This window comes from Neovison vison, chromosome 2, assembly GCF_020171115.1.
Source record: "Neovison vison isolate M4711 chromosome 2, ASM_NN_V1, whole genome shotgun sequence".
Taxonomy (NCBI): domain Eukaryota; kingdom Metazoa; phylum Chordata; class Mammalia; order Carnivora; family Mustelidae; genus Neogale; species Neogale vison.
The window spans coordinates 188,655,664-188,677,267 of record NC_058092.1 but is presented as its reverse complement, the minus strand read 5'-3'; the positions used below and the strand labels follow the sequence as shown (position 1 = coordinate 188,677,267).

The 21,604-nt window shown below is 46.6% G+C and overlaps 1 protein-coding gene across 1 annotated transcript in view; it reads left to right on the top strand.

Moving 5' to 3' along the window:
* Nucleotides 1-21,604, top strand: part of DUSP29 (dual specificity phosphatase 29) — a 35,031-nt gene extending 13,427 nt beyond the window's left edge. The window contains exons 3-4 of the mRNA XM_044236577.1: nucleotides 11,907-12,127; nucleotides 21,360-21,604. Coding sequence (XP_044092512.1) covers nucleotides 11,907-12,127; nucleotides 21,360-21,604 — 466 coding nt within the window. The remainder of the gene's footprint in view (nucleotides 1-11,906; nucleotides 12,128-21,359) is intronic.

The window sequence follows — 21,604 nt, the reverse complement described above, 5'->3', positions numbered from 1 at the left end:
CCCTAATTGATCCGATCATTTCCTCATGTGAACATTAGGGGAACCTCAGTGATGGGTATATGAGACTCCCTGTACTGTTTTCTTTCTTTCTTTTTAAAATAGTAGCTTTATTGAGATATGGCTCACATTCCATAAAACTCACCTTTCTAAAGTGCACAATCCAGCGGCTTTATTGCATTTGCCAAGTTGTACAACCAGCATCACTCATGCGAAAGCATTTTCATCACCTCAAAAGGAAACCACCTCACAATCCTCCATTCCCTGTCTTCTTGCCCACACCACCACCCATCTGCTTTCTGTTCTACAGATTTCTTATTTTGGACACTTCATATAACTGGAATCATAAGGTATGATTTTTGTGTCTGGCTTCTTTCACTTAGCATAATGTTTTCAAGGTTCATCCAAGTTGTACCATGGACCAGTACCTCATTCTTTTTTTTATTATTGGATAATCTCTGTATTATTTTGGCACCTTTTCTGTAAACTCTAAAATGAGTTCAAAATTAAAGAAAGTGCACATATACTTTGACCCCAATATCACTTTAAGAAATGTAAAGAAATAAGAGTATCAGTACGTAAGGAAATATGCAGAACAATGTTTATTTACCCCTGAATTATCCCTGAAGTAAAAAAAAAAAAAAAAAAGGAGGGTGGATCTGAATCTCTTAGCTCTTAGTTATAAAGTATTACATAAATCAGTAAATATATGGTTTTCCTAGTATATAAGTAATTACATGGTTATTGTGTAAATATAGAAGTCTTAGGTTCTTTATTTGTAGTAGGTTAACAACAGGGCCTTCCTCATGGGGTTGTATGGATTAAGTGAGATAGTATATGTAAAATATTAGTGCAGTGCCTAGTACATATTGAGTGCTCAATAAAGGTTAGCTCTAGTAATAGTGATTAATGTAAGAAAGAAAACAAATCTATCAGAGCAATCATCAATCCCCATTACTCTGAAGCCACTCGTATTAACATTTCCTCCTAGACTTTCTGTGTATTTTATTTATTTGTTTATCATTTTGGTTTTAAAACTTGCTTTTATCATAACCATATTGATAATTCATTTAATCTTTTTTCCCACATAGCATCTTACATAAACATTCTCCTTACTACGTACTTCTCATACAATTATAATATAATGCTCTATATCAGATAATAATATATCAGGTGATATAAAGTCATTCTACATAACCACTTCCCTATTGTTGGACTTACGAGTTAGTTCCATGTTCTCACCTTCATAAATACTGCAGTGGCCATATTTATGCACATATTTATCTATACTATTCCCTTTGCCTAAGATGCCCTGCCCCTCATCTCATCTCTATGTCCAGATTCTATTAGGCCTCCTATAATGACCCCTCAAATCACATCTGCCATGAAGCTAGGTTTCCCCAATCCCCATCCAGAGAAGTAAGAGTTTTTCTCTGTATATTATATACTGTATTTACATTTCCTACAGCTAATAATAATAAGAGCTACATTATATCATATACATCTTACCATGTGCCTTGCCCTGTGCTAGTCAACCCTATGAAGGAGGTTCCATTATTACTCTCATTTTACAAATGGGCAAACTGGGGCTCAGAGAGTTCATCCATTTGCTCAGTCAATCAGTATTTCCTGGGCACCTTACTAGGGGGATACAAAGAAGAAACTGAGGCTCAGAGAAATTAAGTGACCAGCCCAAGCTCATATCACCAGTAATGGTAGGATTTTAAAAAAAGATTTCATTTATTTATTTGACAGACAGAGATCACAAGTAGGCAGAGAGGCAGGCAGGGAGAGATGGAGAAGCAGGCTCCTCACTGAGCAGAGAGCCCGATGTGGGGCTTGATCCCAGGACCCTGGGATCATGACCTAAGCCGAAGGTAGGGGCTTTAACTCACGGAGCCACTCAGCTGCCACAGTAATGGTAGAATTTACACCTAAACTTAGATCAAGAAAATGTGGTCAATCATCAAAAAAAAAAAAAAAAAAAGAAAGAAAGAAAAAGAAAAAAAAAGAAATCTTGCCATTTGCAACGATGTGGATGGAACTAGAGTGTATTATATTAACCAAAATAAGTCAATCAGAGAAAGACAAGTATCATGTCATCTCACTGATATGATGAATTTGAGAAACAAGACAAGGGATCATAGGGGGAAAAAATGAAATAAGAGGAAACCAGAGAGGGAGACAAACCATAAGAGACTCTTAATCTCAGCAAATAAATTGAGGGCTGCTGGAGGGGAGGGTGGAATGGGAGGGATGGGGTGGCTTGATGATGGACACTGAGAAGGGCACGTGCTATGGTGAGTGCCATGAATTGTGTAAGACTGATGAATTACAGACCTGTACCCCTGAAACAAATAATATATTATATGCTATTTTAAACAAAAGAATGAAAGAGAATGTGGTCAATCAGACAAAGGAGCACTTTTATAGCTGAGGAGGGGGGATCTGTAGAAATGTAGCAGGGAACAGAAGGAGAATGGGTAATGAAGTGGAAGGAGTGTGGGCTTCAGGTCTTGGCTCTGCCAAACACCAGTTCTGTGTCTTGGACTATTTTACTTCTCTACACCCTAACAGAGATAGGGTTTATTTCATGGGGTGAAGACGAGATGAATTAAAACAAGTAGAGTGCTAAGCACACAGTAAGTAAATGCTGCTAAGTGCCTGATACTTGGAAAGTGTCACAGAAGAGGTGAATTCCAAGCAGGACCCCAGAAGATGGGTAGGACTTCAATAGAGTTCTGGGGGAGATGCAGGAGGAAGAGATGAATGGAGGCGAGAATAAGCGAAAATTGTTTGTGGGGAACTCAGGGGATAAACGCGGTAGAGGTCCACTCTCAGGAAGTCTAGAACTGAGCCACGTTTGACCACCACGTGGTCAGCTCAGATTTAGCCATGCTGCAGGAACAGGGGACCCCAAGATCTCAGTGGCCTACCACAGTAATGGCTTATTTCTCATGCACATGACATGTCCGTGGTGAGCCAGTTGGAACTCTGCTCTGCCTCCACGTCCCTCTAGGACTCAGGATCCAGGCTGACAGAGCAGCCCCTGTCGGGGATACTGCCAGTCTTCTGGGAGAGAGAAGGGACTTGGAAAATCACCAGTGGACTCAGAAGTGACACATGCCATTCATGCCCACACATTTCAGGGGCCAAAGCAAGTCCAAGGCAAACTCTCATGTTATTAGGGCAGGAAAGTATAACCTAGGGAGGGGCAGTAACTATTCCAAAGGATGACGCACCGCCTACCACGGCCACAGTCTCCTCTCGATGCAGTGACTTTGGGCACGTCCTTTCACCTTTCTGTCCTATGTTCTTATCTCAAAAAATGATTATTAAGAAGATTCAAAGAAATAGAGGGAATATAAGTACATTTTGTATAAACAAAAACAAACATTATCATTACGGTACTTAGTGAGAAAAAAAGCATGGGCAGATAGATCAGGGCCGGCTTGCATAAGGCTGAACACTGGCCCAGGAACTCTCTTCAGGAAGCCACGGAGGGTCTGAACAGGACAGACAAGTTCTAGTTACTAGAGTGCCAGACAACAAGTGTGATGCTGTAAGACATGCTTGCCTCCTTGACATCTGACCACAGTCCTGCTTCCTTCAATCAGGAAAATGTCACTGCCCCTTCAGTTCATTCCAGTGCTGCCTGGTCAAGCCCCCAAACACACACACACTCATGCCCAGTCCGGGCAGGATCCACAGCTATGTATATGACCCGAGTGTGCCGCGGGGGCAGGGGACAGAAGCCAGCATGGTACAGCGCTTGTCCTCATCTCTGCTCAGAGTCCCCCCTCCACACCCACTTACAAGGGAAATAAGACTCACACATGCTTACTGAGAGAGCGATGGGTTCCTTCAACACGGCAGCCACATGGGGTTATAACCCTGCTGAGAGCAGGCACGGCTGCCTGTGTTTCTCCATCTCTTCGAAGGTGTTGCCCAAGGCAGCAGCAAAAAACTCACAGCCGGCTCCTCGTGCATAAAGCCTGGGTTTTAATTTGATAGCTGCATTTAGGTTGAACTTTTCCTTTCCTTAAAAGCACTGAACCATCTATTTGTGATTTCTCTCTGTCAAATAAATAAATAAAATCTTAAAAACAAACAAACAAACAAACAAACAAAAAAAAGCACTGAAGATTTTCGAAAGGCAATTATCAAGGCTCTGGAAGGTAGGGTGGTCAGGATCCAAGAGTGAGGACAGAAGCCCTGGGGGAGCCAGAACGGCTGGCCTGGACCGGTGATGCCTGGGACCTGCTGAGGACCAGACTTAGCCCAAAGAAGAAGCTCACTTCTTCTCCTTCCTTTCCCCTTAACGGCCTCTCTATGTCCCTCCAGGGCTTCTTTATGGAGAGAGGCAGAATGGTCAAGCATCTGCTCCAAAGCCACGTGCCTGGTCAAATACTGGTCCCCCTGTGGCCTTGGCCAAGTCACTCATGCTTTCTGCTTTCGGACATTCTATTCCTTTCCCTGTAAGATATGGATCCAGTGAGTTAATACGGATGCCACTCAGCACATACCCAGAACATACCCAGTATGTGTGAACTACTACAGATCAGGCAGGTTCTCGAAATTCAACTCCCAGTGTGAGAAGTAGGTCAAGAACAGTCATTGTGCTCTGCCATGAAGGGTCCTGTGCTAAGGGCAGCCTTGGGACAGAAAATAGCCCTGGTCACCTTGTTTCCATGAGATGCTATGATGAACCCAAGGTCAGGTTGGAAGGAAGGTCCTTCCTGATGGGTTTCTCTGGCTCATGCCCCAACCACCTCCACAGACACTGAGCTGGCCTTCCAGGAACCCACGTGACCTCAGTCCTAGGGAGGCAGTGCCACACCAAAACCCTAGGGGCCTGTGGCCAGAACTTCTAGAGCATTTTCCCAGTCTTGGCTTATTCCAAGGGGATTCGCCAAGTGGAGTGGTGACTCCAAGTCCCCATTGCTTACCAGCCCAGGGAGGGCAGATCTGATGCCACCACTCCGACCGGATGAGAAGAAGCCACAGACAAGGGGGAGATCTGGTGGGTACTGACCATGCTGGGTCCAAGGGGCTGGACCAGGCAAACTGGCCACCTTTCAGGTATTCTCAGCAGAAGTCATTCTGGCAGGCTCAAGGCACAGACGCTCTCTCTCCCCACTCACTTCCCTTTCCTTGGTAGGGGAGTGAACTGGCCATAGGCAGAGCTGTAGGGTCAGCATGGAGTAGAGCAAAAGGCCCCTAATGGGATGCAGGGCCCAGAGTTCAAGCCCCCAGTGCAGATGGTCTTTATGTGTGGCCTACAGTAAAACATTTTCCGGTTCTGGGTCTCAGTTTCTTTATTTGTAAAATAAAGGGATGATTTCAAAGGTCCCTTCCAGCTCTAGAATGAAATTCTTTAAGAAATGTGCTATTAAATAAATTAGGCTTTATTAGGTTCAAGCACATACTTGTTTTATTACTTTTAAGTCATTCAAATTAGATTCAAATTAGGTTAACCAAGTGTTGCCCTCCAGAGAGCCAAGGACTGGCGTCAATGATGAGATAAGAATAATTCATCGCCTCTTATCAATCAGCAGTCCCTAAATGGGTGCTTCAAAAGTGCTTGAGTATGCTTGAAAGCACTAAGTTTCTGTAATTTAAATATTCTCCCTTTAATCTTATTCACATCTTTCATTTGCTTAGCAAAATCTTTTTTCTCTTTTCTTTTTTTTCCCCTGCAGTCAGCAGGAGGGGAAATATCCTGGCTACTGTCAAAGTGATTGCAAATTCCCAGGCAGGACAGCCTCCCATAGGCTTGGCTGAAGCAGGAAAATTGAGAAATCGCTCTTCTCCCTCCCCACGTCAGCATCCCTGTGAGTCAACACCGAGGCAGGCGCTAAGTTGCTCTGTCACCTGAGTGACAGGGCTGCTAAGGAGCTCTCCATTTTTATTAAAATACTGTTGCCTCCAAGGTCTGGCTTTTGGGGCATCATCAACAGCCAGCTGCCCGTCCCCACAAAGCCGGACCCCTCCCTGTGGCTGTCCCTACTCAGGCTGAGCATGCTTTCAAGGGGTCTTGCTATCTTACCCTTTCTGCCTTTCTCCTCCTAATCAGACCAACAGCCTCAAAAGGAGAGGCATCTCCAGGCCCGGCCTGTGGCTGAGGAGGCCGGAAAGTAAGGTGCCAGCTCAGAGGGCCTCTGACTGGTACCCTGGAGAGCTGCACCCTTTCACGCCCCACCCACCCCCAAAAAAGAAGGAACTAATTCAGCCTCAAGGCACCAAGCAGAGCTAACCTTGACAGGCTTCTCCAGGGTGGATTTCTCCATGGCTGCTTTAGGAAGCAGTGAAAACACAGCTTTACAAGGTTTCCAGTTAATGAGATGAATGTTAATGGAAAGAACTAGAAGACCTGGATTCTGAACCTCCAAGTACCAAAGGTGACTTAGATACAATTGGGCACCAGTCATGGGCAGAGTGAACAGGGGGGACCGGGTTGGGGCTTGCCAGCTTCTCAGCATGGACCTCAAGCAACATCAACCACTTCCTTTCATGGGTAGCAAAATGCCCAACCTAGTTATTAATATGGCGTCATTTCTTAGTTCCAGGCCTCCGAGTTCTCTTTCTCCTCTCAGCCTCCATCCCTGGGGCAGAGGATGAAGAAGTTTCTAACAAGACTTTAAAACCCTGGGGCCACCTTATATCTTTGAGTTGCCAGTGTCTCCCGGCAACTAAGGAAAACATCAATAAAATCATGGCATATGCTTTTGTATTAAATGAATATCTGACATATTCATTACCGAAATTTACAGGCAAAAAGAAGAAAAATTCTCCATCATCCCCTTACCGAGGGAGAGCCACCGATAGATAACATTTTGTTGTTCCTCTTTTTACTGCTTTTTTCCCCCTTGAATTTCTCTTTTAACCTTTCAAAGAAACTAGAGTGTTGCATCATTCAGTTTACAAGAATCTTGTAAGGAAAGTGCTGCCAGAGTAATTGGTTCTGTTCAACAAAGAGAGAAAACTGCCGGTCCCAGAGGTTCCGCTGTTTGAGCTCGAGCAGCAGTGTGTAAGCTGACCCACGGCACCTGGCAGCCCGGTGCGTTAGGAGGGGCCTCAAAGGCAAACAGCTTCATTGGCAGCAAGTAACAAGAACACCCACGAAACTAGAAAGCCAAGGAATTTCCCTTCCAGATCAGGTGAATTGATGGAGATCAACAGCTAGAAATGTGTCCACCGTTTTGAAATCCACCAGCAAGGAGTAGGTATGGTCAGAACTCCAAAGGAGAAGGTCCCCATCATGCCCATGAAATGACACGAGGCCATAAAAGTCAGACACACCCAAATGAAAAGGGTGCCAGATTACGGTGGGGGGCACGAAATCAGTGGGTTCTCCCAGACCCATGGGTGTGGAGAACCGGCCAATCATCTGTGGCCTTTCTTCAGTGCCCACTGCAGAATCCTGGCAACATGGGAGTAGCTGTTTTCCCACAGCAAGGGAGCTGGGGGAGGGCTTGTGTGGATGTAGGCATGCGTGTCCCTCCTTTCCTGCGCTCAAGAACACCTGTGGAAAATGGGCTTTCGGGCAGATAGTAAGGCTTTGGGGCCTGGAGTCAGGAGGACACCAGGCGGTCTGGAGAAGTGGACTGTCAGGAGTGCTGCCCAAGGAGACTGCCCCACCAAGAGTGCTCTTATTCCCAGTTCCTCAAGGTGGGTTGAAACAAGCTTCCTGGAGGAACTTCAGGGGACCAGGAGGAGGCTGGGCCAGGCAAGATAAGGAGGAAGGGAGGGGAAGTCTCTGAATGAGGAAACTGGTCCCTGCCAGAAGGAAGTCATTTCTCTGGCCCTCCAATCTAGAGGAAGAATCCAGAGCCAGGACAGAGGTTCACGGGGAGAGAAGGTAAAGGGAATTGGGTCAAAAACAGAGAGATATGAAAATACAAAAACAAAAACAAAAAAACCCCAGAGATATGGCAATGTTCTTCAAAAGTAAACTACACGAGTCCAGTAAATGTGTGAGAAAATGTCCAACCTCATTGCTAAAAGAAATGGAAATATGACATCTTTTCTTTCTTTCTTTCTTTCTTTCTGCCTATGAAATTAGCAAAGAATAAAAATCAGGCTGTAAAATGAGCAAGCTTTCTGGAGGATAATTTAGTAACACATATCAAATGTGTTTAAAAAAAGCTCATACCCATTGACCCAGCAATTCCACTTAAAAAGAAATCTCTCCTAAGGACGTAATTAAGAGATGTGCCCAAAGAAATACAGCAAAGTTGTTCATTTATAGTGTTTCTTATAATACCCGCCACTACCCCTTCAGGAGAGAGATAAAGATAGAGATAGAGCGAGAGCAAGAGGGAGAGGGAGAGGGAGAGAGAGGGAAAAAATGTCCAAAAATAGGAGCTGGGTGAGGTAAAATTGAGATTTCCCTATAGACTGGAACAGCATGCAGCTATTAAAGGCTATGTGTTGACAGAGGACGATGTTTACAATGTAACACCATGTCAAAGTTTTTGAAACTTACATATGGTATCATACCCCAAAATGAATCTTTATATAAAATATATAAATCTATGCATAGAGAAGTAACTGGAGAATCTTACATCAAAAAGCAAATAGACTTAATCTCTAGGGGAGGGGTAGAAATACAGGTGATGTGTGTGTGTGTGTGTGTGTGTGTGTGTGTGTGTGAATAGGTTTTTCACATTCTGCACTGAGCATGTGTTATTTTTATAATTAGATGATATATTTTGATGACATATTATTCCTTAAATAAACACATGGCTTACATTGGGATTTTTTTTTTTAATTAAACATCCAGAAACTAAAGCTTCTGCATCACCTAGGTTCTAAAGGTAAATTTCTAAGTCTGCTTTTTTCTCCGGAGATTTTCTCCTCAGCAGAAACACATTCCTTAGTCTCTTTTCCACATAACATGTCTAAGCAGGCAGCTTTAACATAGAAGAAAACCATAATACAGGGCTAGGGAACTCCCCCCGCCCCCTCCAACCCACCCCACTCCCAGGAATGGCTGAGCCAGACATTTGGGTCAGCTGGGGACCTGTCTCTGTCACAGCCACTGCTTACCAAATGTACTAAGAGTTTCCCTATTTGCAGATCCCCATTCTGTCATGGATACTCTTCTGAGCACTCAACTAGACTCTGAGGGTCAAGCTAGGGAGAAATCCCCAGAGCGTTGCAAGGACACCACCTCCCTTTCTGGGCTCTGGCAGCTGCAGAGCCCCCCGAAAACCTGCAGGGGGCCTCAGACACCCAGCAGTTCTGATCCTCCCCAGGAGCCCTTTCCTCTCCTTCAGACATAGCTAAAATCAGCTCTGCCAGCTGACTGTGGAGGTGTCAGGCAACGGGTTTTTCACATATCTACCCTGATCCTTGACCCCCACAGCAGCAAATGCAAATTGCTATTTATTCAAACTGCCACTTGATTATGTTGAAACCCAGTTGCTGAACCCAGAGAGAACAGTCTTTATGGTGGGTAGGAACTTCCTGTCAAGGACAGTTAATTTTAATTTTTCCACTGAGCTCAACCTCAAAGTGAGGTTGATTGCTACTCAGCAAGATGGCCTGCATTAGTGGAAGCTTTAATTGAGCGCAGATCTATGTCCCAAAAGCATAATGTTTGTTGTATACATACTTTGGGACGAGAAGAAAATGAAAAACAGGTCTTTCTGAGGAAAATTGAAAGCAGAATGTGGTCCATAGTCAGGATGGCAGCACTGAAGACCAGCTGGGGGGCTTGGGGGAACACTCCACCATCCCGTGGCTCAGTTCCAATGGGCTCTTTGCAAATGTTTCTAAAAGCTCAGTGTCTGCATTTAGGTCTCTCTTTCCCAAATACTGGACTCCATCATGGTTCCTCTCATGACCAAGAAAACGCTCCAGGAAAAGAGCAACAGATCAGGGGCCCTTGGCCAAGGGGCCATGGCATATGTTTCCTGCTGCAAGGCTCCTTTTGGCCCAAGGTACTGATCAGTGTTGACATTCAATATGGTGCCTCTGACTACATCCTTTTATAGACGACCTTGAAATGAGCCCTCAGCTGGAGCACAATACCACTTCTGGCTTCTTGTTGTTATGGTTCCAGACCCCTGTCATCTCTTTCCTGAACTGTAGAACTGGCCTTTGCCCTGTTGATGGGAGATGTCGTCTTAAAACCTAGTTAGGATCAACCCTCCCCAAACACGGTCAAAAGCTGTCCTTGAGCCCCCCAAATACAGATCTAGGGACTTCCACCATCCAACCCCACACTCCCTCTCTAGACTTTTCTCTCTCTTCCTCTCACAAGCTATGCTCTGACCAAATCAGCTTCCCCCTCCCAGCCCCTTCCCAGTCCATCAGCATGTCCTGCCGTGACCCCACCTGCTCCAGCTGCCTTCCTCTTCTGGCTATACAACAGCCTCCAACAGAGCTCCCTGCTTCTACTTTCTCCCCTCTCCAATCCATGTCCACACATCTCCAGACTGATTTTTTAAAAAGGAAACAATGCTCACTTCTTTCTTAAAACCCTCTATAGCAGGGGGTGCATTCCACCACCCTATCAATAAAAGGCAGGCTCTCCCCTGTGGCCTACAGTGTCCACCATGACCTGGCCCTGCCTACCTCTCCAATCTCCTCTTGTACCACTATCCCCTTGCTACTGGAGCCACACGGGCTCACCTTCTCTTCTTAGCACTTGCTGTGTCCTTGGCCTAGAAGAGACACTTTCCTCCTGCTCTTTCCCTGCCTAGCCCCTCATCCCTCAGTCTTAGCTTGAATACTACCTCCAGCAAGGCCTTCTCTGACCACCTTACTTAAAGTAGGACCACAGCCCTTTGGCACAGCTCATACAGTTAACTGAAATGATCTTGTTTATTCATTTGTTGTTTATTCGCTCTCCCCATGAGAATCTATGCTTCCAGAGTGACCTTGACTAACCCGTTCACTGTTATATCGTCAGCACCCAGGACAGTGCCTGGCACACGTGGGATTCTAAATCATTATTTGTGATTAATGATTGATTACAGGAAGTAATACACATTTCCTGAAAGGCCTTCATTATCTCCAGCCTCTACCCCTCGGGCTATGCTACTTCCTTGCCCTTGCCTCCCTCTTCCCCTCTGTTACCAAGCGCTGACATTTGTAGTAAGGCAAACTCAAAGGGCCCTCACCCCTGAAAGTCCCTCCTGGCCTCTCTAGACATAAATAATTCCCACTGCTTCTGACAACGTACTTCTGCCCTATATTCCAAGGCCACCTACTTCAATGTGACTTTATTCCTTATTCCTGGAAATTCTTGCCTAGAAAGGTAAGGCTAGAAATCAGAAAATCACGGTAGACTCCAGGAACTTCCTCAAATCAACTCCAACAATAGACAACTCAAATACCTCTCCTCAGAAAAATGCTTTGCCCAACTAGGCAATGATTCACTCATTAAAGTAAGGATTCGACACTGTGTTCACCACCCATGTGCACATCAGTGTCAAGAATGTTGCCCAATCCCAATCAATTCTTTGCATGGAAACAGCATCTTAAACCATTCATTCAAGCCCCAACCCACGAAACCCTATAAACATCTGGAAGGTTCCAAGGAAAGGCCTGCTTTAAAGATGAGATGAACAGGTCATTCTGGTGACCTTTTAGGGGATATGAAATTTAGGGCATAGTGTCTACACCAGCTCTTCTGTGCTTGGTGAATGATGAAAGAATGAACGGACCAAGGACTAGCTCATCTACCCCACCCTTCATTCTTACCCTTCTCAAAGAGATGGAGCCAGGAACATGCAGCCAAGGGGTCAGATCAGAGCTTTGGATGACCGAAGTCCTTCATTTCAGTGACTAGGCCTTACTTTGGCACTGACAGCAGAAAACCAAGGGCAGCCCCTGAGAACCCCCCAGATCCAGGCCAAGGCACCACGCAGCTAACCAGCCTCTCCCCTTGGGCCCAGGGCGACAGCTCTGGACCGCTATGGGCTGCAGAAGGCCGGCTTCACGCACGTGCTGAATGCAGCTCAGGGTCGCTGGAACGTGGACACTGGACCCGACTACTACCGCGACATGGCCATCGAATACCACGGCATTGAGGCCGACGACCTGCCCACATTCGACCTCAGCGTCTTCTTCTACCCAGCGGCCGCTTTCATCAACGCGGCGCTCAGCCTTGACCACAGTAAGAGACCCACCAAGAAACAACCCCAACAAACCTGCCTGAGGCCCCACCCCTCCCATGAGGCCCCACCCCTCACCTTGGCTGGAGATGTGATCTGTGCACTCACAAAGCCTGTTCTGTGGGGCTGGGAGTGATTGAGTTGGGATTATCTGAGCTCCAGGAGGCTGGGAGCCACACTGAGCGTGATGTTTGTGGGCTTCAGGAATTGGAGGGTTCAGAGGAAAGGCCTTTGGTCTGAATCCCAATTCCTACGGCTCATAAGCGAGCTCGGAACAGCAAGGATGCTGTCTGGATGCCCTCAGAGGGACTATAGCCCAGATGTCAATTGTCTGAACCTGACTAATAGCTGAGGCTTCAAAGCCAGAAAAGCTTCAGGGAGCTGACTTGACTCATGGAGAGACTTCAAATTCTCCTGCCAACCAACCAAGCCCGCTGCCTCCCCTAACTCTCCCCCAACCAACACCACCAACACACAGTCTAGTGAGGCCCCCTATAGAAAGCTGACATCCTAGCCTTCTAAATGGCAAATGATATTTGAGAACCTGAGTTTTGCACCCATGATGTCCAACTTCCCCAAGGTTAATTATCCATTTTTAAAATCACAGTGCTAGTCCTTGCACTCAAAATGCAGTTTTGGCTGTCTAAGCCAGGTAAAGGCTTCATGGCTCTTTCTGAGAGAAGGGCCTGGCTTAGGTTTGCCCTGGGGTAAAATAATATGCAATTATTGCTGCAAGGGGGTGTTTCAGGAGCATTTCATAGAGGCCAGAGGGACTTCGACTCCCTACTCAGTGCTCTGAATTTGGCCCACATTTCATACCCCTTTATGGGACCATCACATTGTCCAGTTACTAAAAGCCTTTCTTGCCACAAGAGGCTGGGATTATGAGGCTCAGTGACTAGCTGACCAGCCTGCTTCAGGAACCTGCAGTCTGCAGCTGGGTCCCGCCCGAGTCCCAGACCTTGATGGCCATCCCCTAGTGGTCCTGGCCCCACAGCTGGGCACCAACAGTTTGTCATTGTTTTGGTTCAGAAAGCAAAGTCCCAATGAGGAAAAACCCTCACAGAGCTGAAGGGCTCCTATTAGGGGATGCCTCATTTCAAAGTCATGCTTTTATGAGACTATTTGCGGACAATCTTTTGCATTAAATGCATTCTGGGTTTCTAGGTAGTATCAAAAAGCAACTGGCCTCTGACTCATCAACATGAGGTAAAATTCGCCTTAAATTATTTGAAGTTAACCGAAAACATATTTGACAGGAAAAAAACAACAACAACAAAAAAAAACACAAAAAAAACGAGAAACTGACACAGCCCAATCCTTTGGTTTCTGTTTAATGTGTACTCTTTTGCCATTACTGTATCTTCAAACTTTTTCTTAATGGAAGGGGTCTGGCAGGCTTTGGAGAAGATGGGGCGGGATTTCACGCCATATAACTTACTAACAACGTGGTTTCTCTAAGCCTTGCTTTCTCAATCTGGTGATGAAAATATTTACCTTGGAAGGTTATAATGAGCGTCGGCAGTAACCCACATAGAGCACGCCACATGGAACCCGGTGCACAGCAGGTCCTCAGATGTGTTTGATAAAGGGAGGTCGTGCACCATGAAACACATAACCACACTAGCATGTGTGCGCCATCGTAATAAAGTTTCCAATCCCAAAAGGAAAAAAGACATTCCAACTTTGAACTAGGGCAGTAGACTCACATGACAGCTTGTTTTCAGTTCCTGGCGCACCATTTTAGAGTCCTCCCCGCTCTGCTGAATTAGGGAAGAATGAGGCTCACAAGGCATGTGTACTCCTGGGCAGATCAGAGCGTTGACGAGGAGATGTCAGGCTGCAGTGGATCCTGACCTATGGGTCATATTTTCGAAAGCACCTAGCAAAGAAAAGAAAGGGCCAAGAGAGAAAAAAGACTAGGCAGGGGATAGAATCAGGGGGTGTGGGACTAGACCTGTTGGCTGGGCAAGGGGAACAGGATAGGAGTCCATTCCCAGGTGGGAGGCAGTGGGATCCCTTCTCAGTGCTTTGCGCTTGAATATCCTCAAGTCTGGAGCTCAAATCGATTGCAAACCCTGAGGAATCTGGCAGGGACAGAAGCAAATGAAGCTGGCTGCGTCGGATGTGTGCTTGTTGCGAGATGGAGAACCCCAGATTCTCCCCAAAGGCGGTGCTTGCTACTCCATCTCAGTCAACAAACATGGGTCTGGTGAGAATCAGTGCAAATGTGATTGGTTAGATTTTTCAGGAAAAGTCTTCAATCTGGATGTTAATGTGAAATTGCCCAAGTTTTTAAGTGTTGGCGACACCTTGAAATTTTCTTAAAATACCGCAAAGACCAAACCAAAGAAATCTGGAGACTGTCCCTTTGAAACCTATGCTGGGTCGTCAGAGTAACAAAGTAAGATGCTCATTAGCCAGTGATGGCACTGTCACAGACTCCACCCACTGGGGACAGCCTGTACTTGGCGTCCGTGCCGTATGCAGGGGGCAGCATGGGGCATCTAGTCATTCACTGGAAGGCTAGGGGACGCTACTCTGGCATATGGGAGCCAGGCGCCCTCATATGTTTCCTATTATACTCTTGATGTAAGAGGTGTTGATGGACAGTCTGGACTGAAGGCAAGGCATCTCCCTCTCTCCCCTCTCTTGTCTTTCCTGTTCTTCCTTGGCTAGTTTCTGCCACGTGTACACTGTTTCCCACTGCTGCCCCTCACATCAAGTCTTGTTTACTTTTGGTGAAAAGCCTTCCTTGTGGTGCTGTAGAGCTGTATCTGAGGCTTGTAGTGAGCCCCGTGGGACCCACCCCTACCCCTGTCCTACCCTGACCCTTCTCTTCTGAAAGAACTCCTGGGACAACTGTAGTCACGCTTGAAAAATCTCAGAAATAAGCTAGTCCAGTGTCTGGCCCTTAGAGGTGGGGAAACAGACGCCCAGAGAAGCCAAGTGATGTGCCCAGGGTCACCAGAGCTAATCAGAGGCCAGCAAGAATTCCTCCGGTCACTCCGGCTTCTCGGAAGAGTCCTTTGGCCTTATTCTGAACATCCGGTGAATTTACCGTCTAAGAGGTCACCAAAAATCATGAAAGGTGAGGCATTCCAGATGATTATAAGGTCTGGAAACAACTGAACGTGTCACTCTTCTGTGGAGAGAGACGTACCGACAAAATACTGCCGTGGAAACCCCATTTGGACGGCCTTAACTGCTCCTGGCATGGTGTCCTCGGAGGTGAAGTCGTGTGGTTTTAATTTAAGAAATCCCAGGGCCGATACTGGGAAGCTCTAAAGATCAGCTTTTAGTATCAATGCTCTCCTTTTGTTCTTTCTTTTTCTTAAACAGTCCGTAGCCTGCTTTCGAAGCCATCTTAAAATCTATTACGGATAATGCAGGTAGGAACAAATAAACGAAGTCCACTTTTGAGCAGGAGCTTGGCTCTCTGGTGCTTCGAAGCTTTAACCAGAGCAGATTTTCAGGGTGTTTTGAGATTCTCCTGCCCCACCGCAGCACGCACGGGCCACCCCCTCACAGTTCAAAACACAACATGCACCCTCTGTCTGACGCCTTCCACCATACCCAGAACCATTTTGGGAAATGTAAGAACTCTGCCTGCCTTTGCAGGCTGCTGAGGGAAGGAGGTGAGGGAGAGACAGGCAAAGAGCCAAAACCAAGGCAGGAGGTTGTTTGTAAGAGTCCACCCCTGGCAGGGGTGGGGTGGAGTGGAGGGTGGGGGGTTGGTGGGTCACAGGCTTGGCCTCTCTATCTGACTTGAGCGAAAGAGGCCTATCTTTTGATCACCAGTGAAAATGTGCACCTGGAAAGCAGCAGCAGCTCTGGATATGGGTTTTTATAAGATTGTGGAAATTCACCTTTTGGTAAAGGCCAGAAGGAACTATTTCATTGACATGTCCATTTTCAAGACACAGATTGGGACCGCTCAGAGTGTTATAAGAATCCATTTAGTGGCTGCAACCAGCATTTCTTTTAAGAAAATGAATAGATTAGAAAAGAATTGTGGCAAAATTTCGTATGACCTTGTGGAGCTTCTGCCTGCTTTACACACGCTTGTGATACCACACAGAATCCAAGAGCTCCGAACATGGGGTCACAAGAGCCGGGGGTGGGGGTGGGAATCACTGTTCTGCCACTGCCCAGCAAACTGGGCCAATCACTTCTTTGCCCTTTGTGTCCTCTGTGACATGGGGATGATAATTGTGTCTCCCGCATCGGTTGGCTGGGCCGACTGAATCTGGTAAACTATTTAAGAATGTACTGGGAAGATTTGGGGGTGAGGGGAGGTTCCACACGTGTAAGCCACGAATGGTTGTTCACGCACAACGGAGGGCGAGCCACTGAGAGGGGCAATGCCAGTCCCGACACAGCTGCCTTCGCGCGGGGCCCTAATGCCGACTGGCATTAACCGGAGAGCCTGGGGGTGGCTCTGGTGTGGGTGCTGCAGGGAGAAGGCCCGAGGCCACTTTCCATGCCCTTGTCCTCTGAGCCTGCCTGGGCGTGTTCTCACGCTGCACCCCAAAGGGTGCTGCTTAGCAGAGCCACAGAGCAAAGAGGGAATGGTGCCTGGGGGAGCCGAGACAGGCCCTTACCCCGAGGGAGACCTACCAGGCTCACAGGGTTGACGACATTAAGGCTCCTCTTCGTATAACCAAAGTTCAGCTCCAGGAGCTTCTGCTGGAGCTGAGCGCGCCCTTCTCTCCCTTCCCCCTTTCTCTTCCAACCCCCTCCATCTCCCTTCGCCCTTTTCCTCCCCTCGCCTCCCCTCCTCCCACTTAACAGACTTCAGGCTCCCAAAAGACTTAATGAACTACAGCTTTCGTCTGTTTCAAGCATTTAGTCATGACAGGAAGAATTACCCTTTTTGCCAGGAGAGGAAGAAACGCTTTAGTTATCAGCAGAGCTGGCAAGAGGCCAGGCAGCCTCTGGAACAGTCTGTGGGGATTAGAATGCCAGAGGTACATTTCAGTCAGGAGCACGGTCATGCCATGCAAGAGCCAAGGCCAGTCGCCCCCAAACCCGACCCAGCAGTAAAGAAGCCGGCCCTGCTTCTTGCCTTCTTTTCTAGTCCACATGGACAAGGAAAAAGTGGTGTGGTCACATTCTTGTAGCTCAGCAACATGGCGGGTGGGATAGAGGGCCGCCTGGTTAGCTTGTAGAGATTCGTGAAAATGAAGTGATCGAATGAACCGTTCCTTATGAAGAACCTCTCTATGCCAGCACCGTGTGTGTGTGGAGAGACCAATATGGAGACCTTACTGCTGGGCAAGGTGTGCAGGCCTTGCCGGCAGGGGGAAGGGAAAGAGCCTCCCCAGGCCTGATGGATTTCTCACACCGCCTGGGCCACTGTCCTGGGCATGGTCCCCTGGCACAGGTGAGGGGTGAGAGTGAGAAGGACAAAGGGAGCCACACTCATTCAGAAATATTCTTTAACAAACTGTTCTCCTATCCTGCTGATGTTCCACAAGCCAGATGATGTCCATAAGTCTTCTTGGTCATCCTTCTGAGCTTCAGGCCCAAGACTTAAGAACAGAGACATCACTAGGGTCACAAGTCCCACAGCTCAAACTGCCCAGCCATCTTAACCCCAGCTGGGCTCTCCCACAATGACAGGAGAGGGAACCACTGAGATGGCAGTGGTGGGGACGGGCGGAGAGCTTAACCTTACTACTTTCTCTGTCCACAGAGCCCAGAGGCCTGCGGACAGCCCACAGAAGGGCCTCAGCAACAAGTTGCTTTAAATGATTTCTAGTGACAGCACCTGCTTTTTGGGTGACCTCTGGTATGTCACTTAACAACTCAGAGCCTGTTTCCATCTGTAACACGGGGATGATTGTAATGAACATTGATAGAATGAGATCAGGGGAGGAGTCAAGATGGTGGAGAAGTAGCAGGCTGAGATGACATCAGGTCACAGGAGATCAGTTAGATAGTTATCAAACCTTTGCGAACACCTACAAATCCAGCAGGAGATTGAAGAGAAGAAGAGCAGCAATTCTAGAAACAGGAAATGGACCACTTCCTCAAAGGTAGGACATGCAGAGAAATGAATCGGAAACGTCGGGAAGAGAGACCATGGTGGGAGGAGCCAGCTCCCGGCAAGCGGTGGAGCAATGGAGCACAAAATCAGGACTTTTAAAAGTCTGCTCCACTGAGGGACATCGCTCCAGAGGCTAAGCGGGGGTGGAGCCCTCGCAGGGACAGCATGGCCTCAGGTCCCATGGGGTCACAGAAGGATCGGGGATGTCTGAGGGTCGCAGAGCTTGCAGGTATTGGAGCCGGGAAGCCGGCTACAGAGACGGAGCTGAGGAGTAAGCTCTCAATTTGGGGTTACCTTAAACTATGATCTGTGGCACAATCAGACCACTGCACTTTGAGCAGGGACCCCACAAGTGGCAGATCTGGGGACTCACCTTCCTTCTCTGAAGGCAGGAATCTGCTGGGTTTGGAGACTCCAAATGGAGCTGTGTGCCAGAGACAGAAAAGTAACAGGCCAATTGAGCATGGAGCGTGGCCGGAGACCAGGGAGATGGGAGTGATTGACTGCTTTTCCCCAAGGGTGCACTGAGGAGTGGGGCGCTGAGCCCTCGGCTCCTCCAGGCCAGAGATTGGGAGGCCGCCATTTTCATTCCCTTCTTCCAGAGCTCCACGGAAAGCGTTCAGGGTAAAAAGCTCCTGAAAGCTAACTGGAGAAGATTACTCAGCCCGGCCCCTGGCAAGGGCGGCGCAATTCCGCCTCAGGCAAAGACATTTGAGAATCACTGCAACAGGCCCCTCCCCCAAAAGATCAGCAAGAATATCCAACCAAGACCAAGTTCACTGATCAAGGGGAACAGTGGAATTCCAGAGGAGGGGAAAACAAAGTATGGAATTTCATGGCTTTCTCCCCATGATTCTTTAATCTTGCAAAGTTAATTTAATTTTTAAAATTTTATTGTTTTCTTATTCTTTTTTAACTTTTACTCTTTCCTCTTTTAACGTTTTTAACTAGTTTATCTTAACAATGCCTTTCTTTAAAAAATCCTTTTGAAACTTCATTATTATAATCATATTTTATCCTTTATTGTATCTAACTTTATTTTTTGTATACATATAGGGTTTTTTCTTCCAAAAATTTTTGGGATACAACTTCTTCTAATAGATCAAAATATACCCTAAATCTAGCACATGGCTTTGTTCTAGTCTCCATCCTGAGCAAATTCTCTCCACTTTCTTCTTCTTTCTTTTCCTAACCAACTTACCTTATCAACTCCTTTTTTAGAATTTTTTTAAAATTTTCGTCTTTGCAGTCATATCCCATCCCTTAATCATGTTTACCTTATTTTTGTATATATATGTAAGTTTTTCTTTCTTTAAAATTTTGGGAGGTAGTTCCTTCTAAGAGTCCAAAATACACCCAAAATCAAGTGGGTGGCTCTGTTCTATTCACCAATCCAATATATATATATTTCTCTTTACCTCCTTTCTTCTCCCCATGATTTGGGGTCTCTTCTGATTTGGTTAACACACATTTTTCTGGGGTCTTTGCCACCCTTTCAGTATTTTATTCTCTCATTCATATATTTTTGTTTGTTTGTTTTGTTTTTTAAGATTTTATGTATTTATTTGACAGAATGAGAGAAAGAGAGAGATCACAAGTAGGCAGAGCAAGAGGGGGAAGTGGGCTCCCTGCTGAGCCCAGAGCCTGATGTGGGGCTCGATCCCAGGACCCTGAGATCATGACCTGAGCTGAAGGCAGAGGCTTAACCCACTGAGCCACCCAGGCACCCCAAGGAGAGATTTTTTTTTTTTTTTAATTTATTTGAGAGAGAGAGCATGAGAGGCGGGAAGGTTAGAGGGAGAAGCAGACTCCCCATGGAGCTGGGAGCCCGATGCGGGACTCAATCCCGGGACTCCGGGACCGTGACCTGAGCCAAAGGCGGTTGCCTAACCAACTGAGCCACCCAGGCGTCCCAAGGAGAGTTATTTTAATAGACTTTTCAGATAATTGTGGATAGTCTTTTCTAATACTACACCAAAACTTGACAAGTAATTATTTTTTTAAAGCTAGCTGTGATGTGGCATCTGAAACTGTATCAATGAACTTCATATGTACTCTGTTACATGAAAATCCATTGGTCTGTCTTGCACTTTGAGTGGATTTTTTTTTTTCAACCCATGCATGATTTCATAATATCCCACATTGGCCATTTGTAAAATATTGGTTTCCTAATTTATGTTATCTTCCAGTTATTGACAGTTTTCATTGTAGATTATTGAAAGAACACTTTTCTTAATATCACCACCAATCTCAACTGAAAAACTGTCAACCTCACAGAAATAAGTACAAGTTTCCAAAATTCTAATTTTTTTTTTTTTAGATTTTTTATTTATTTGACAGGGAGAGAGAGATCACAAGTAGGCAGAGAGAGAGGGGGGAGGAAGCAGGCTCCCCGCAGAGCAGAGAGCCCGACGTGGGGCTCAATCCCAGGACCCTGGGATCCTGACCTGAGGCGAAGGCAGAGACTTTAGCCCACTGAGCCACCCAGGTGCCCCCAAAATTCTAATTTTTTAAATAAAGATTTTATTTATTTGACAGAGAGAGAGATCACAAGTAGGCAGAGAGGCAGGCAGGCAGAGAGGGGGAAGCAGGCTCCCCGCTGAGCAGAGAGCCCGATGCGGGGCTTGATCCCAGGACCCTGAGACCATGACCCAAGCTGAAGGCAGAGGCCTTAACCCACTGAGCCACCCAGGCACCCCCCAAACTCTAATCTTTTGCTCAAAGCCTTGCATTTTATCACTGACAACAAATACCATTGGTTGTTTCCTTTGAAATGAGAGACTTACTTTATTCACTTTGGAGACAGAGTCTGCCAAATACCCAAATGTGAATTATCCTGGTTTTCCTGTCATTTGTTCTTTTACATAAAAACGGTGTTTCATGAAGAGTGGCTAATTCAGCTCGCAACTCAATCTCACATATGTTTTTTTCTTGTGATAACCATCTGACTTTGGTACTCAGCCCAAGTGCTTTATGTGTATGTATGATTTTATCGCACAGAATATTAAGTAGAAGTGTAACCAAAGGCTGAAATTTGATAAAAGTCATTTTTACTGCTTCATCAAGGATATTCTTAAGGGAAACTGGCATCCCCCCCACCCCGGCCCCCGAGAGTGCGTGGTGACGAAGAATGCAATGATTACTAGCATAGTTAGGTGCCTCTTCTCCCCACTGCATTTCAGGTAAGATCCTGGTTCACTGTGTCATGGGCCGCAGCCGGTCGGCAACTCTGGTCCTGGCCTACCTGATGATTCACAAGAACATGACCCTGGTGGACGCCATCCAGCAAGTGGCCAAGAACCGCTGTGTCCTACCCAACCGAGGCTTTCTGAAGCAGCTCCGGGACCTGGACAAGGAACTGGTGGAGCAGAGGCGACAGGCCCAGTTCGGTGACAACAGTGACAAGGCTGGTGAGAAGGACCCATAA